The 17678-nt window shown below is 40.2% G+C and overlaps 1 protein-coding gene across 4 annotated transcripts; it reads left to right on the plus strand.

The window, feature by feature from the left end:
* Nucleotides 1-9908: 9908 nt before the first annotated feature.
* On the plus strand, nt 9909-17393 carry LOC143858548 (patatin-like protein 6). Of its 4 annotated transcripts, none has more exons than XM_077369204.1 (3): nt 9909-11632; nt 13835-14123; nt 17205-17393. In XM_077369204.1, exons 1-2 carry the CDS (start codon nt 10556-10558, stop codon nt 14102-14104), a joined length of 1347 nt encoding a protein of 448 aa, XP_077225319.1. In that variant the 5' UTR covers nt 9909-10555; the 3' UTR covers nt 14105-14123; nt 17205-17393. The 4 variants fall into 4 exon arrangements, with proteins under 4 accessions (XP_077225319.1, XP_077225318.1, XP_077225320.1 ...); XM_077369203.1 differs by lacking the exon at nt 17205-17393 and adding an exon at nt 15905-16788; XM_077369205.1 differs by lacking the exon at nt 17205-17393 and adding an exon at nt 15917-16787.
* Nucleotides 17394-17678: the final 285 nt, after the last annotated feature.

A 17678-nucleotide genomic window follows, 5' to 3' on the forward strand; every position in this document is an offset into this window, starting at 1 on the left:
CTCGGCAAAGGTGGCTAGCAAATTCCCATACAAAAAAAGAAAAATGTTATCCACACTACTATATTTTGATGAGGGCACTCATCATTTAATTAAAAGTACGGTATGGCCCCCCATAGGATGATCCAAAGCGTCAATTAGATGGGCCACAGCCTAAATTGGTTGTGTCCCAAAAATCAATTCCTTAGGTTGATCCTAACCCTCCGATCTATAGAGGGTTAGGACCAACCCTCTAACACTCTGATCAGATGGTTAGGATAAGCCTACGGAAATGCTTTTTGGGGCACAACCTATTTAGGCTGTGGCCCATCTAATTGACGGTTTGGATCATCCTATGGTGCAGGCCATACCGTACTTTTAATAAAGTGAGGAGTGTCATCATCAAAATACGGTAGTGCGGATAACATTTCCCAAAAACATCTTAAAAAATACGGCAAAAATCTGGGTGACACGCGGGTCGACCCGGCCCGTACGGGCCCGGCGTGGGAACCACATTTTCTACCCCGGAACCACTAGAGAACCAAATTTTATACCTCTGAACCACTAGGGAACCACATTTTATACCCCAGAACCACTAGGGAACCACATTTTCTACCCCGGAACCACTAGAGAACCACATTTTATACACCGGAACCACTAGGGAACCACATTTTATATCTCAGAACCACTACGGAACCATATTTTATACCCCAGAACCATTGCGGAACCACATTTTATACCTCGGAACCACTATGGAACCACATTTTATACCTCGGAATCACTAGGGAACCACATTTTATACCCTCGAACCACTACCGAACCACATTTTATACCTTAAAACCACTAGGGAACCACATTTTCTACCCCGGAACCACTAGGGAAACACATTTTATACCTCAGAACCACTAAGGAACCACATTTTCTACTCCGGAACCACTATGGAACCACATTTTCTGCTCTAGGACCACTAGGGAACCACATTTTCTACCCCGGAACCACTAGGGAACCACATTTTATAACCCAGAACCACTAGGGAACCACATTTTATACCTCGGAACCACTACGAAACCACATTTTATACTCTAGAACCACTACAGAACCACATTTTATACCCCGGAACCACATTTTATACCTCAGAACCACTAGGGAACCACATTTTATACCCCGAAACCACTAGAGAACCACATTTTCTACTCCGGAACCACTAGGGAACCACATTTTATACCCGGGAACCACATTTTATACCCCGGAACCACTAGGGAACCACATTTTCTACCCCGGAACCACTAGGGAACCACATTTTATACCCCAGAACTACTAGGGAACCACATTTTCTACCCCGGAACCACTACGGAACCACATTTTATACCTCGGAACCACTAGGGAACCACATTTTATACCCCGGAACCATTAGGAAGGGTATATTTGTCCTAAAAGCCATCTTCTCTCACCTAACAACACTTTTTTTATAATTTTCAAATCACTACCCTTTATTCACAATTTAGACAAAACTTTGCATTTTTTTAATAATTTTTCCTATTTCTTTTCTTTTTGAACATTTTTATTATTTTTGGAAAAGCTCCTCGAAAATTGTGTTATCTTAGAGAAATTAATTCGGAATGGCATCATTACAACATTTCATGATGTCTAGTGTTGTATAATGAAAAAGAACAAACCTACCCCCTCTTCTTTAATTTTTTTGTTTTTTCATCTCCATGGCCGACCATTGCTGCAATTCAAGAGAGGAGGAAGATAAGAGAAATAAGAAGAGGATGAGAGAGAAGAGCGGGGGGAGAAGGGAAAAAAGAATTGATGCTGGAAAAAATGAAAAATAAGAGAAAGGCAAAGGAAAAAAGAAGAATTAGCACTGGAAAATGAAAAACGCTAGAAGAAATGGGGGGAAAAAAGAGGAAAAAGAAGAAGGGAAAGTTGGGGTCGATGACATATGGGGTTAACTTAGTAAAATTTGGGATCAGATTGGGTAGCTGTGGGGTTGACCCCACATTTTACCGAGTCAACCCAGGCGAACATGAAATGCCATAATGATGTCATTTCATAGTAAAGAAGAAGAGGGCATTTCGGGTTTTTTAATGTACGACACTAAAGGGACTTGAAATATTGTTGAAGTTCCACACAAAAGCAAATAGTCCCACATCGGTAAAGGATTGGGGATGGGGATGGGGATGGGTTATAAGAGAATGGGCACCCTCCCTCTAAAAGTTAGCTCCCCCTAAAAGCTAGCTTTTAGGGGTGAGTTCTACCTGGTTTCATTTCCCTACAGATGGTATCAGAGCTAGGGTGTGGTAACTCCCGGAAAGATCTTGGCAACCCCGGTGTGGCTCCAAGGATGGTGGAATTCCCTCGGAGAAGATCTAGTAGTTCCCACGTAGCCGCCGCGTGGAGGGGTGAGATGGTCAACGTTGCTTCCGCGTGGAGGGGGAGATTGTTGAAGTTCCACGCAAAAGCAAATAGTCCCACATCGGTAAAGCGATGGGGATGGTGATGGGGATGGGGCTGGGTTGTAAGGGAATGGGCACCCTCCTTCTAAAAGCTAGCTTTTAGGGGTGAGTTCTGCCTGGTTTCAATTCCCAACAAATATTGGTGAATCATATCATGATGTTGTCATTCCAAAGTAATTTCTCCGAGATAACACAATTTTGAGAAACTTTTTTATATTTTTAGGCCATGTCAATTTTCCTTGATTTCTAGCCTCAAGAATACAACTGAACACAAAAGATAGGAGAACAAAAAAGCCTTCCCAATGAATAAGTAACCTCACTTTCTACTCATGTTTGGAGAATGTCATGACAAACTATTACCCATCTTCTCATTGCCTAACGCTAACGACAACGAGGCTCTGTTGATTTAAGATAATGCCAACTGATTGTAAATTTGTAACCACAAAACCAATTATTAAACTCAAGATTAAACATGATTTTGACTTGGGGCGATCAGATTAATTAAAGATGTGACTGGACTCCCTCGGGAGCACTAAGCATTCCTTACAAAGAAGAAGGGGGTCATGTATTTAGCTCTCTTTTGTATTGAAGTGGAAGGAGGACTTTGACCGGTGTGACAGGTGTGTGTGACAAGCAAACGTTACGGACTGAGCGAGGAATGCAACAAAGTTAGGCTGCCTATCTTTAGAAGAGACTAGAGAGCATATCTTCCACCTCAATCATGTGTTTCCTCACACTTCACTCGCCACACGTGCAAACAACTCTCTCTCTATCCCTCTCTCACCTCTCAGTCACATGTCTCCCATTACCATGTTTTGATAATGAGACAAACTCACCTTGTATTTTTATTATTTAACTAGCTGTCAAAAGCTATTCAAATTCCCAAGAAGAATTTCTGCACCCATGTTAAAAAGGAAATGACACCGTAAGTTTGGCTTACTAGTAAGACATTGTAGTGCAAATATCTGCAGCCTAAGAACATAGCATAAAGAGTTAAGCCGTTAAGGGCACTGATATCCCGCAACCCCAAACAGAAATTGTTAACTTTTGATGCATTTGGGGTATTTTTATAATGGGAAATGATAAATGTACCCCTTTTCATCACTTGGGACACCCAGCTACAATGTACTATGACTGCAAAGGGGTTGATGTACTTCACATTTGAAGGAGTGAAAGGACCTTATTGCTATCTATGACTGCAAAGGGGCTGATGTACTTCACATTTGAAGGAGTGGACGGACTTGATTACCACGCACAATGCAGGTGGGTGTCCCAAGTGATGAAAAGGGGGGGAGAAATTACTTCAAAATGGCATCATTACGACATTTCATGCATGTCTAGCATTGTATGATGAAAAAGACCAAAACTACCTCTTCTTAAATTTTTTTGTTTTTTCATCTCTACCGCCGACGTTGATGCAACTGAAGAGGGGAGGAAGATGAGAGGAAGAAGAAGAGGATGAGAGACAAGAGGGAATAGAATGGATAAAAGAATCGACACTGGGAAAAAAATAAAAAATAAGAGAAAGATTAAGGAAAAAAGAAGAATCAACACTGGAAAATGGAGAATACTACAAAAAATGAAAAAAGAAAAAGAAGAAAAAGAAGAAAAAGAAGAAGAGAAAGTTGGGGTGCGGTAAAATTTGGGATCGAATCGGTGAGATGTGTGGTTGACCCCACATATTACCGAGTCAACACCAGGCGAACGTGAAATGCCATCATGATGTCATTTCGTAGTAAAGAAGAAGAGGGCATTTCGGGTTTTTAATGTACGACGCTAAAGGGACCTGAAATATCATAATGTTGCTATTTAGAAGTAATTTCCCCAAGATAATACAATTTTTTAGTAACTTTTCTATATATTTTAGGCCATGTCAATTGTCCTTGGTTTCTACCCGGAGGAATGCAACTGAACACAGAAGATGGGAAAACAAAAAAAGCCTTCCCAATGAACAAGTAACCTCGCTTTCTACTCATGTTTGAAGAATGCCATGGCAAATATTAACCATCAAATCATCGATTCTCATTGCCTAACGCTAACGACAACGAGGTCCTGTTGGATTAAGATATTGCCAACTGATTGTAAGCACAAAACCAATTATTAGACTCAAAATTAATCAGGATTTTGAGTCCCAATGATTGTCCAACCGATTGTGAGCCCCCCGATTGTGAGCCCAAAAGCAATTATTGGGCTCAAGATGATGTTAAATCGAACAGAGATATGGACTATTATCCATCAAATCAACGATTCCCATTGCCTAACTAACGATGTGATTTGGGGGCATCGAGATCCAAAGCAGGCCTATGAAATGGAGCGAATGAGCGATTAGATTAATTAAAGATGTGACGGGACTATGGAGCACGAAGCATTCCTTACAAAGTAGAAGGGGCGCATATGTAAAAAGAGGGGTAATGTATTTAGATCTCTTTTGTTTGAACCGGAAGAAGGACTTGACGGTGTGACAGGTGTGTGTGACAACTGACAAGCAAACGTTACGGACTCAGCGGGGAATGCCACAAAGTTAGGCGAGAAAAGTACGGACTAGGATAGTAGTTTCAAGAAATTAGGTATCCGTACTTTTTAAAACAAGCATCAAACACAGTTGATTCTTAAAAAATGGGTGGTAAAAAGACTGCATTACCCTTCTGACATCAACAAAACGTCCTTCATCTTCCTTTTTCATTATTGCCAATTAAATTGGCGCGTTTCACAAGACTTCTTTTGGTTCGTCTGAATGTGTATTTGAACCAACATAACATTGGGTTTGTTTCTAACTTGGCCGTCGGAAATAACTAGAGACGGATTGATGTTTTACACGTAATAAATTTTTTTTTGGAACGCTAGCACCTCTGTACACAGCTGGTTTGGTTTGTATTTGAAATTTTCCTTTGAATACAGAGTCCCTTAGGTTCATTTAAATCTTGGCCGTCGCCAATATGCATAGACGGTCGAATCCACGATACGTGGACATCAATATGGAATGGTGGCATCTTCTAACAATACCGCTATATCTCTCTGTATGAGATTCTGCCAGCGTACCCATTATTTTCGTCAGCGTACCCATGAATTCCGTCGGGATACACCTTATTTCCGCCGGCGTACTCTAGAATCTGGCGGCGTACTCGATACATTTAGAACACATGTTTGAACCTAGAAAATCCGGCAGCGTACTCGATATTCCGGCGACGTACTCTAGAATCTGGCAGCGTACTTGATATCTTTGAACAGTGGGTGTTCCTTGAATCCGACGGCGTACTTGATATTCTGGCGGCGTACTCTAGAATCTGGCAGCGTTCTTAGCTCAAAGAGATGTGAGAAATAATAAAATATTAATAATGTCGCCGTTCTAAGCCAAAAGAGACGTGAGAAATAATAAAATATTTAATAACGTCGTCGTTCTCAACCAAAAGAGATGTGTAAAATAGAATCTTAGAGGATGTGGGTGCTCCACGTGGCACCCCTCCTCAAAAAACATAAAACTCTCTCTATAAGGTGATATATTTGGATTGTAGAAAAATCTCACCATATCGTACGTTTTTAGCAAAATTGTTTCTATTTGTTAGAAAAAAAAATCTCCCCTATGTCCCAAGATTTTAGCAAAATTATTTCTATCTCTCAATATCCTACGTATATTAGCAAAATTTTAGCGAATTAGTTATATTTTGCCTCGTGCATCGCACGGGTTATCTACTAGTATTCAATAACGTAGCCATTTTTACCCAAAGATAAGTGAGAAATAATAAAATATTACTTCAAAGATAATGATTGATGTTGGGTTGTGAATTTGTCAGGAAGGACAACATATGAGGGGGTCTTTTTCCCACCTGATTTTCAAGAATCACCCGTGTTTGATATTTGTTTTAAAAATACCCGAAATCCATAATTTCTGAAAACTTTTATGCCCATTCTGTACTTTTCTCAAGTTAGGCTGCCAATCTTGAGTAGAGAGCATATCTTCTACCTCAATCATGTGTTTCCTCACACCTACCTCCCACACGTTAACAACTCTCTCTCTCTCTCTCTCTCTCACTTCAATTTTTGTCTCCCATTTGACAAAGAGACAAACTCACCATTTTTTTTGTTATTTAACGAGTTGTCATAAGCTATTACAATTCCCAAAGGCTCCGTTCACTTGTTTTCCCGGAAAAGGAAAAGAAATTTTGAGAAAAGAATGCTTGAGAAACTGACATGGCGAAAGTTAAAGAAATCCCGAGAAACTGTGAATGAAAAGGTTTCCCGCACTTGCTCACTTACGTAGGAAACCCCAAGAAACTGTGCAAGAAAAGGCTTCCCACGCCTATTCACTTGCCAATTAAACATTGGTGGGAAACATTTGTGGCAAAATAGTGGGATCTGGTTTCTCACATTTGTGGCAAAAGAGTGGGAAACGAAATCTCATCAAAATAGTGGGATTTGATTTCTCACACTTGCGGGAAAAGAGTCTTTTCCACGTCATTTGTGACATTTTCCATGTCATTTTTTGAAAATTTCCACCTCATCCTGTTAGTTTCTAGGGAAAACAAGTGAACACCACTATTTTAGCTTTCTCGGGAAAAAAAGAGGTGTTTTCCCGGGATTTGATTTCCCGAGAACGCAACTGAACAGAGCTTAGAAAAGGAAAAGACACGGTAAGTTTGTTTGGCTTATATCAAAACATGTAGTGCAAATATCGGTAGCCTAAGAATATGAAAATAAAATAGAAAAAAGTGGGTGCCATTATTACTTCTCTCATGCCAAGTCCCGGGTGAGCAACCCTAACCAACCCGCCTCTAGTTGCCTCAACCCTAACCTCACTGGCCTAACTTTGTTTTTTCCCAAATTGGGTTGGATTGAGTTAGGTTGGGTTGTTAGCCTAATTTGAAAATAGAAAAAATACAAAAAAAAGAAAAGAAAAAAGAAAGGAAATAAAACATCATCCTAAGATTTTGAAAACCACGTTAAATTAGAGGACAAAGATCGGGTTTAAGTCGAGTCAACTTCCCATCGACCTCAGCCCTAACCCAACCCGAAATCAAATCGAGGTAACTTTTCCCAATCCTAATCCAATTAAACCCAAGCCAAAATCAGGTTGAACCCATTGAGTTCGAGTTCAGCATAACCCAAGTTGACCGTAGTTCCTACTTCATAGGGACTTATGATACTAAAAGATGAGATTTTGCTGTACTTGCATGGGGCCCCATTTCTCCCACTAATGCTATGTATTGAAGGTGGAGTACTCTCTCTATCTCTCTCTTCCATTTTAAATATGAATTTTTCTCTTATAAGAGACCCGTGAAAATAAAAGCAAAAGAGTGACGGCACTTGAATGGTTGTAGACTCTGACCCTCAGGTGATTTTTCCATGCTTTTAACAAAATCATTATAGTAAAAGTGACAGACAAGTGTTGACATGAGATCTGAGATCACGACGACTGGGGAAACCAGATGAGGCCACGTTTACTACTCCTATTGATCTAGTGCTTGACATTGATTATGTTGATTTTCAGCCGAATGTATGTTGGGCGATCGGTTGTGCATGGTGGGGTGGCGGGGGCGGGGGAAGGGGCGCTATTTAAATGCACCCTCTACAATTTCTCAAATAGTTTTCCAGGTTTTTTAATCTCGCTATCCAAAACCTGAACGGAGTGGTCCAATATTCCGTTTGTCGGCCTTGGCACGGAGGGTTGAGGGTAAAGGGGAAACGTGTGGAAACGAACAACAACCGAGCGGAAATTATTTTCTTTTACACAGGTAGCTAGCATGTGCGGGGAGAGATGGAAGACTTTAAAAAAAGAAAAAAAGAAGGATTTACTAGGGTCCATCGCAGACGGCATTTCGCGCATGGGGTGTTGCATGTTAGAGCAGACCGGCTCACTTTTCAGCAGATTTTGTCTTCATTCACAAGGTGGCTGCTCTCACATGCAACAGCCCATCCGCGAAATGCCTTATGCGATGGACGCTAGCAAATCCCCAGAACGAGGGAAAAGTGTTTCTTGTCCATCAACCAGATAACTTATCTGGTCCGTCGACTAGAAACAGTCAACTTAGTAATTGGTGAAGGATGGGCACATTAAGCGTCTCTAGGGCATAGTTAGCAAAACTTCGTTTTAAACCTAGTTAATACTCCGTTTATAACTTCTACAGCAAAAATTCTTTATTTTTTTGGCATTAAAAGCATTTTGGCCAACTTTTCAACCCTACACAAATGACAAAGTTTTAAATGTAATAGATATGTTTTTTCTCATGTTGTTACATATATTTGGCCATTTTTGTACTACATTATTTTGGAACCGATGCCATATTAAACTCGATTTCTTTCCCGCAAATGAATCACATTTTTCTAATTATGGTCTTGGGCAACTGAAAGCATGAAGAAAAAGCCCACAAAATTCGCAAATATGGTGACAGGTTTTCCGCGGGTATGCGTCACCCAAGCACCTTGGCTGACCGTGCGTATGCGGGCGTGCCAGAACCCGTCATGGTTCCACGAGTCCATGGACTCAAAAACAATAATTGATTTTCTACTCCCAACCATGGACTCAAAATCAAACGTAATTTTTAGTCCAATAATCGATTTTGGACTCCCAATTGGTAGTCAAAATCTAAAACGAATGCAATCGATTTTGGATTTTGGACCCTTCGATCTATAGAGGTTTCCATACTATATATGCAGTTCCTCTAAAGATTAGACGGCAAGGATCATCCTATGGAAATGATATTTTTGGAGACAACCTATTTGTGACCCACCAAATGGACGGTTTGGATCATCCTATGGTGTATAGGCCGTACCGTACTTTTTGAAAAATAGTGGGACTGTACATGCTTACACCGGATAAAAACCCCTACTTTTTCATTTATAATAATAAAAAGAAGAGATTAAATAAAGGGATTTGCTAGCCTCATCAGCGAGGCATTTCACCGATGGTCTATTGCATGTGAGAGCAGCCACACATGCTAACTTTCCAACAGATTTTGTCTTCATTCATTTGACGTGGCTACTCTCACATGCAACAGACCATCCACGAAATGCCTTCCGCGATGGACGCAAGCAAATCCATTAAATAATGGGACAGTAAAAGTGAGCTACTGATATTTGCACTACTATATTTTTTTATAAAGGGACGAATTTTATTGTCTTTTATGATTTAATCAGCTGTCAAAGGGTATTACAATTTCCACGAAAAAGTTCTCCGCACTCTGCAATTAATTAAATAACAAAAGACAAGATGAGTTGTCCCCATTATCAAAAATGGTATTCCAAATGTCATTAGCCTAAAAAGAAAATTCTTATACCTTTATTAGCAGCCGCCAATCATATCCAAGGAACCTCCAACGAAATTCCCTCAATCCCTCTCCTACAGTGAATCTCTACCGTACGATTAGACGGCGGGCCCGCTTTTTAACCAGGCGAGCGTCGGTTACCTTAGATACCTAACCACGGTTAGTTAGAAAACCAGAGAAAGAGAGAGAGAGATATGAATGAATGAATGGAGACAAATCCTTTTGTCTGAAAATCAGGGGTTTTAATGCGAGAAGACACGCTCTGAAACCCCCTGCCCCATTTGCCTCGTCCTTCCTCCATTTTTTTTATCTCGCTGTAGTTCGGTGTGCTCTGCAGGAAAGCCATAGATGATTCCAAGATAAAAAAAAAGGAAAAGGAAGAAGGTGTGTTTTTTTGTCGAGGAACACCATTGTTGAAACATAAAATTTACAGAAGAAGGCGAACAAGCTGATGTGACAAGGAGAGAGAGAGAGAGAGAGAGAGAGAGAGAGAGAGAGAGAGAGAGAGAGAGAGAGAGAGGTAGAAGAAAACAGGTTGTTGAGTGACATTTTGGAGCTTTTCGTTTCGGTCTGAAAGTTCGGATCGTTTTGCCTACCTCGAAAAGTTAGCCGATAAGTTATAGTAGAAAGGATCAGAGGTGGATAGACAAGATGATTTTGGCTTTATATAGAACAAATGCTTTGGATACTTTCCGAAAGAGAAAAAATCAGAGGTGAATTTACAGATTCGAAGCTGAAATCTGGAAAGAATTTGTGAAGGACACAATATTCAGACCAAAATCTTCAAGAAATTAAGCATGTGAAAGAGGGAAAAACAGATCAATAGAAGCTCAGATAGAAAGAAATTCCTACAGAAAAAAAATGGACTGTAATCCTTCGGAAATGCAAGAACCGAGCATTGACACAGACAAGCTCAGCTATGAGATCTTTTCCATTCTAGAAAGCAAATTCCTCTTCGGCTACGACGATCAAAAGCTCTGGATCCCAAAACAGATCGGAACTGAGACGAAATCCGATGCTACTCCGCCGGAGGTTTTACCTACGGCGATAAAAAACCAAAGAGGTAAGGTATGCATCCTTAGCATTGATGGAGGCGGAATGCGAGGGATTCTGTCCGGAAAAGCTCTAGCTTACCTCGAACAAGCTCTCCGGTCAAGATCCGGCGATCCAGACGCGAGAATCTCTGATTATTTTGATGTCGGTGCCGGAACCGGAGTCGGAGGAATTTTCACGGCAATGTTGTTTTCTACCAAAACCGGAAACCGGCCAGTATTCACGGCCGAGGAAACTTGGAAATTCTTAGTGGATAACGAGAAGAGATTATTCCGACCGGCGAGTTCTAGTTCCGGCGCCTTTTTCCGGCGGATTTTTACGAGTAGGGTTTCGGCAACTGTTGCAATGGAGAGAGCGATGAAAGAGGCTTTTACTGAGAATCTAACGCTAAAAGACACGTTGAAGCCGATTCTAATACCGTGTTACGATCTATCCAGCTCGGCTCCGTTTCTATTCTCTCGAGCCGATGCGTTAGAGACGGAGAGCTTTGATTTTAAGCTTTGGGAGGTGTGTCGAGCCACGTCGGCTGAGCCGGCTCAGTTTGAGCCGGTGGAGATGATGTCTGTGGATGGTCAGACGAGGTGCGTGGCTGTGGATGGGGGTTTGGCGATGAGTAATCCTACGGCTGCGGCGATTACACACGTGTTGCATAATAAGCAGGAGTTTCCATTCGTGCGAGGGGTGGAGGATCTTATGGTTTTGTCTTTGGGTAGTGGTCAGTTTTTAGAAGGGAGTTACGAGTCTGAGAAGGTGAAAGGTTGGAAGGGTAAGGATTGGGCTAAGCCCATCGCTAGGATTTCTGCTGATGGTGCAGCTGATTTGGTGGACCACTCTGTAGCCATGGCTTTTGGCCAGAGCAGGAGCCACAACTATGTCCGAATTCAGGTACTCTCTCTTTCACTGTTAAACGGGGAGATTTTATATGGTGTAAGCCCTTATAGTCACGTATTTTTTTTTTTAAAAAAAAGTAATGTACGGACCACATTATAGGATGATCAAAACCGTCCATGTGATTGGCCACAGAGTAAATGGGTTGTGTCATTTCTGTAGGATGATCCCAAGCCTCCATCTATGGTGGAACTGCATATGTATAGATCGGAGGGCTATGATCATCCTACTGAAATGATTTTTAGGAACAACTGATTTACGCAATGTTCACCATATAAAAACTCGTTAAGTATTGGTGGCCTACCCCGATGAGATGATCAAAACTGTCCATTTGATGGGGCACAATAGAGGCAACCCTAATCTTTCAGGTGAAAGTAACCTTGCCATCTATAGAGGTTGCCTCTATGGATGGGAGGGCAAGGATTATCCTATGGAAATGATTCTTTCAGGTTGAGGCCAACCCGACCTAACCCGAGGAACCCCTTTTTCCAACCCAACCTTGCTGGGCTCAACCCGATCCAACCCGATTTGTAGTCGGGTCAACCCGACCCAACCCGATTTCCAATTCAAGCACATATTTTTTGTGTGCCGCACTATTTTTTTTGCTCACATTCCTACACAGGCATCCACCATATAAAAACTTTTTGTAACTGAAGGATAAATTTATGTTGAAATTTAAGCACATTTCTAGCTTTAATGGGAAATGTGTTCAGTTGAAAATTGGGTTTTAAGCACATTTAAGCACATATCGGAATTGGAAATCGGGTTTTGGGTCGGGTCGGGCTGCCCGACACCCCAACCTGATTTCCAATTCGGGTTTATTTTTCCAAGCCCAACCTGATTTAAAAAAAAAAAAACCCAACCCAACCCAACCCAAAATTGGGTTGAACCCGACCCGAATTGCACCCCTGGATTAGTGGTTTAGAACCATAGTTGGCCGTATGTTTTCCCTTCTCCGAAATGGATGGAAAAAGTGCAGAAGCGGTGTAGAAAAGGGAGGAAAGTAACTAAAACTAACAGTTACTACAAATCAAAGGAGAAATAAAAAAGGAAAAACAATCCTTTACTTTCGGTACTTGGTGGAGACAACTGGAATTTAGGCTTGTTTTGGGGCGGAGGGATCTCTCCTCTCTTATAATGATGGTGGATAAGGACGGGTAGTGAAATTGCTGTTATTTTTGGGAAGTTCCCCTTTCATCACCCTTAATTGCTTGAGACAAAATGTGCTGTCATGTACTTATCTGGAATCAGGGTTTTGCTATTATTGTAGTTTTCTCTGGGAGAGAAAGATGTGATGTACAAATTGGGTCGTTTATCGCTTTCTTTGTTTTCCAAACAATTGAGAGTCTAGTCACACCTACCACAAACAAGTCCCTTTTATTAGTTTAGGAACTGGTTAACTCTGCTGAGTCGACTCGGATTGCCAATTTGATTCCCATGATTTCCAAGCAATGTTTCCTTCACTGGCACTAGAGAAAGACTCACTTGCTAGATTGGTGGGCCCACTGTAATGTTATCTAATATTTAAACTGCTATTATCTCTTGATGGGTGGTAACAATGAATTCTATACTTATGAAGAACCGAAAATGTGTTTTCTGTTTAGACTACTGATATTGGAAGTACCTTGTTTTGATAATTGTACTTACCCATCTTGACTTTTATTATTTAAAGAGCTGTCCAAGGTTATTACATTTCCCAAAAAGGTCTCAAAAGCCAGAATAGAGAAGCTGACTTTGTGCAATTATTAAAAAAATGGTAGTGCCAGTATCAGTATCCTCTTTATCTTTTCTTTTTTTGGGTTTATTTTCTTGTTCTTTTATGAATGAGACTAGAGAAGAAAGGGGTTTGCTTCAGGCTATTGTAGGAATTTTAAGCACTGAAAAAAGGTAAAAAGGACAGAGCTAGTGGTTTTATTGAGATTTTATTCAAGCAGAGAGTAACGTCTGAGCTCTTTCTAGTTTCTACGTCTTACTTTATAACAAACGTGTTGCTTCATTTTCATCGTATTCAAAACGATATGAATAAATTTGGGAAATCTGACACAGTTTCATGTTTTAATGGTTATTATTTGTGTTGTAAGGTTCTTCCTTGCTCTTGTAGCCACAGTGAAAATACAAAAAACTTATAAAAGCTCTAGTTACCATTTGTTTTTTTTTTAATACAATGCTAAACATAAGGTCACCCTGCCATTGTCACAGGCAAACGGGCCTAACCTCGGTATATGTGGGGCCAATATAGACTCCGACCCAAGTCCCAGCAATGTAAAGAGGCTCATAGGAGTTGCAGAGGAGATGCTGAAACAGAAGAATGTAGAGTCGGTGCTATTTGGAGGGAAGAAGATCGGAGAACAGACGAATTTTGAGAAGCTGGATTGGTTTGCAGGAGAACTTGTTCTGGAGCATCAGAGGAGGAGCTGCAGAATAGCTCCCACTGTAGCATTCAAGCAAGCAACTCCAAGGGCCACATAGGCCTCTCAATTTGTAGGAAGTAAGTAGTATCGCCTGATCGGCTAATCCCTCTTTTGGCATCTGTTGTTAATGATCTTGGACATCTTAGTTGTGAGTTAAAATTTGATTCATATAATGGTTTCATATATTTTTCTAGCAATTTTTTATTTTTTGAATTTTTTTAGGTTTAAAAACATTTCTCCAGTCGTAGCGTCTTTCCCGAAATGAATCGTTGTAATGGCCGAAAAACCGAAATGTTTTGTTCAGTGACCAAAACAAAATGGCGAATGAAGCAGAATTGACAACTATAGTTTGAACTGTTTACTTTGGATTTAGAATCAATTGTGAGTCCAAAAACTGATTGTTCGACTCAAAATTAAACGTAAATTTGAGTCCAATAACCAGTTTTGTTTTAAAGTATAAAAGATTAATAACACCTTCTCCAACAGCTTAAGCTTTTGGAGTGACTGGTTGTTTGACATGGTATCCGAGCTAAAGATCCTGAGTTCAAACATCCTTGATAGCAAAAATCCACATGCAATGGCCAAAACCAAAAAGGAGGGGTTACATGTGCCACGTGTAGGCCAACCCTAAAAAGAGGGGCCACAAGTGTGGGGGAGTGTTAAAGTATAAAAGATTAAATTACGCATAAGGCATACAACTTAAGCTTTTGGACTCAAATCGGTTACCAAAATCCAAAACATACAGGGCCTTTAGCTTTTGAGCATTTATTTTGGGTCCAAAACTGATTATTGGACTCAAAAGTTGATGGTGCATAGATGAGTTACCATATTGGAGTTTCTGAGTCGAGTTTGGGACTCAGGAATGAGCTTTGAGTTCTATACCCATCATGGAATCGCCTGTTGGTGTTGATGGTCGTCCGACAAGGTCCCTTTTATAGAAATTAAGAAAGTATTTGGGTTGTTGTGGAAAAATCGGAGAAGGTCATGGGTGTTTTAGTCATTTAAACGAACAAAGAAAATGTTTGTTGCTTTGTGGCCCGCACATTGTCCGTATAAGGATTCTCACTGTTCTTTGTCGTTTTGACTGTGGCTAGATTTATTAATTCCCTTTAGAAGACTCAATAGTCAGTTGCCACTTAATCAATGAAAAGTTACGATATTGCTCTTGTACCCCTTCAACCATGGTTTTAAATTCGGACCGAAATTTCGGATTTTGGTCATCGCTGAAACCCGAAATCGCCAATACCCGAAATGGCACCGGATTTCAGCTGAAAGTTCATCTGACGATTCATTTTTTTTCATATTTCATCCGAATTTTCAACCCCAAAATCTCAAATTTCTTTAGGAGTTTGCTAGGGTCCATTGCAAAAAGCATTTCGCAGTTGGTCTGCCGCATGTCAGACCAGCCACCTCGTGAATGAAGACAACAGATGGACACTAGCAATTTCCATTTCTTAATTATTTAGTATTTCCCTGAAATTTCAATAGAAATTACCAAAATTTGGTATTAAATAAAAGGGATTTGCTAAGGTCCATCGCAAAAGGCTTTTTGCGGCTGGTCTGTCGCACATCAGACCAGCCACCTCGTTAATGGGTGCTGGTCTGATGGTGCAACACACCAGCCGCGAAAAGCCTTTTGCAATGGACGCTAGCAATTCCCTAAATAAAATATTGTTTTTATTGGTGTACCATATATCGGCCCAAAATTACGGCCGAAACAGATTCCGAAACCGAAATTTAAAACCATCTTCAACTACTATGTGTGGTGTCTTATTATTCCTTTCTAAAAAGATATATTATTTTTATTCCCTCTACTCTTTCTATATACTATTTTTATTCATTTAACCTCTCTTCCTAGTTCCTACCACAGGTAGTGGGATTGCAGGTGAAAAAAGGAGAGTAAAATAGCAGCTTTACTTTTTACAAGACTAAGAAGAACTGAAGAAGAGAGAAAGAGGGTTGGAAAGAGAGCGCACTGCTAAAAAGGCCCCTGAGATCTCTTTGGGATTTCTTTGCTCACTCCACAACAGGCACCCGCTTTCAACTGTCTCCAGGAAAAAAAAAAGCGATTTTCTGAAGTCAAAATGTCTTCCTTCAAATGAAAATTAGCCCATGTGCATTGAGAACGCCCCTCTTTTCTTACTAACCTCTGTACTTTGTAGCCCTTTTCTAAGCTTACCCTGCAAAAAGTCATAACTCTCTTCCCACGAGGAAAAAGTTTTCTTGGTGGGTGTTGTTTTTTTTTTTTTCGTTTTGTTTTGTGAGAGTGGTGGGATCTTAGCAAACCGACCATATCTCTTGGAGAGGATGGATGGGTCTTTCATTTGGTTGGAGTTTTGTGAGAATAGTGGGGGGTTAGGGATGGAGGTAGGGACCCTTGTGATATTTTCTCTGTTTTTTCAGCTTTTTGGGGTCCTTTGAGTTTTCATATGATTTGTCACTTTATATTGTTAGGTGGTGGTGGATGCTTTGTAATGTTTGTAGCCATACCAATCTAGGGATGGGTAGTAGTTCACCACTTCAGGTGTATTAACTTTTGTGTAAGGTGTCTGTATGGTAGCTTACTCGTATCTTTGTGGCACCCACACAGTACATGGAGAGATCAAGGTGTCGGCACCTTACGGATTTAAGAGAGGAATAGTCTTAAATGTGGTATAGTTTTAAGATTGGATCAGATCATTAGTCACAACAAACTTCATGATTATCTCTCTCTCTATATATAAATACTCTAGACTTTGTTAATAGCAGTGCAACATTTTTTTATTTTTTTTTATAGGTAAGCTTAGATCAAACCACCGACATCAGAGTGAAAAGAACACATAGTCTTTACCAACTGAGCTAGAGGCTCAACCGTTGCATCACACAACTTGTTTTACACTTTTGATTGGATGTTGATATTATCTTGATTATTGTAATAAATGGGATGTATACATAGTTGGGGTCTAATAATTAATATTGCTGGTTGATGCATTTTACATAAGGTATTAGAAAGTATTATTACTGATAATTGTTATCCGTCTTTCCTATCCCTAGCTACAAGGCACTTCCTTCATTTAGCTCCATGTTTGCCTTGCCCTTCTGTCTAATGCATTAGGTTTTATACTTATTTATCTGGCAAATAAAAAAATAGCTTAGTGACCTCCAATTGATATTGACAGGAAGGGGAGTCTAGTGTTAGCGGGGGAGTCGAGTTTCGCTACCCTACTTGCAGTTGCCGTTGGTCCTAGTGCTACTGCCGCATAGGAGTTCATGGCTTCTACAACCACAATGAATTCCAATAAAGACTGAAGAATGTTTCCTATGTACTTTGAACAGCATTATTGTTCACATGTGCATTCTTTGAACTATATTTCATTAGAGGGTACTTTTTATATCTTATATCAATGAAATTTTGTATTAAGTACTATAAATAAGAGAGTATGATTATCAACATAGGAATAATGATCGATGGTTCCACAATAAGATATAAGAGATTATAAATGTATGGAGCATTAATTATTAGTCCCAAATGTACATAGGAAAATAAAAAATATCATTTCCTATGATCTAAATCCAAGGTCTTTCACACAAAAAAAGAGACATGTGGTTCTAGTGCCCATGCATGTCATGTGCATATAGTCAAATCCATGGGC

The sequence above is a fragment of the Tasmannia lanceolata genome, unplaced genomic scaffold, assembly GCF_043159265.1.
Source record: "Tasmannia lanceolata isolate RefF3 unplaced genomic scaffold, GAP_Taslan_0.1 ptg000026l, whole genome shotgun sequence".
Taxonomy (NCBI): Eukaryota; Viridiplantae; Streptophyta; class Magnoliopsida; order Canellales; family Winteraceae; genus Tasmannia; species Tasmannia lanceolata.

Bases quoted from the DNA above. Each gene is read 5' to 3' on its own strand.
- LOC143858548 (XM_077369204.1), top strand. From the start codon at position 10,556: ATGGACTGTAATCCTTCGGAAATGCAAGAACCGAGCATTGACACAGAC. The intron at 11,633-13,834 runs GTACTCTCTCTT...CCATTGTCACAG, and splicing joins ACAACTATGTCCGAATTCAG to GCAAACGGGCCTAACCTCGG.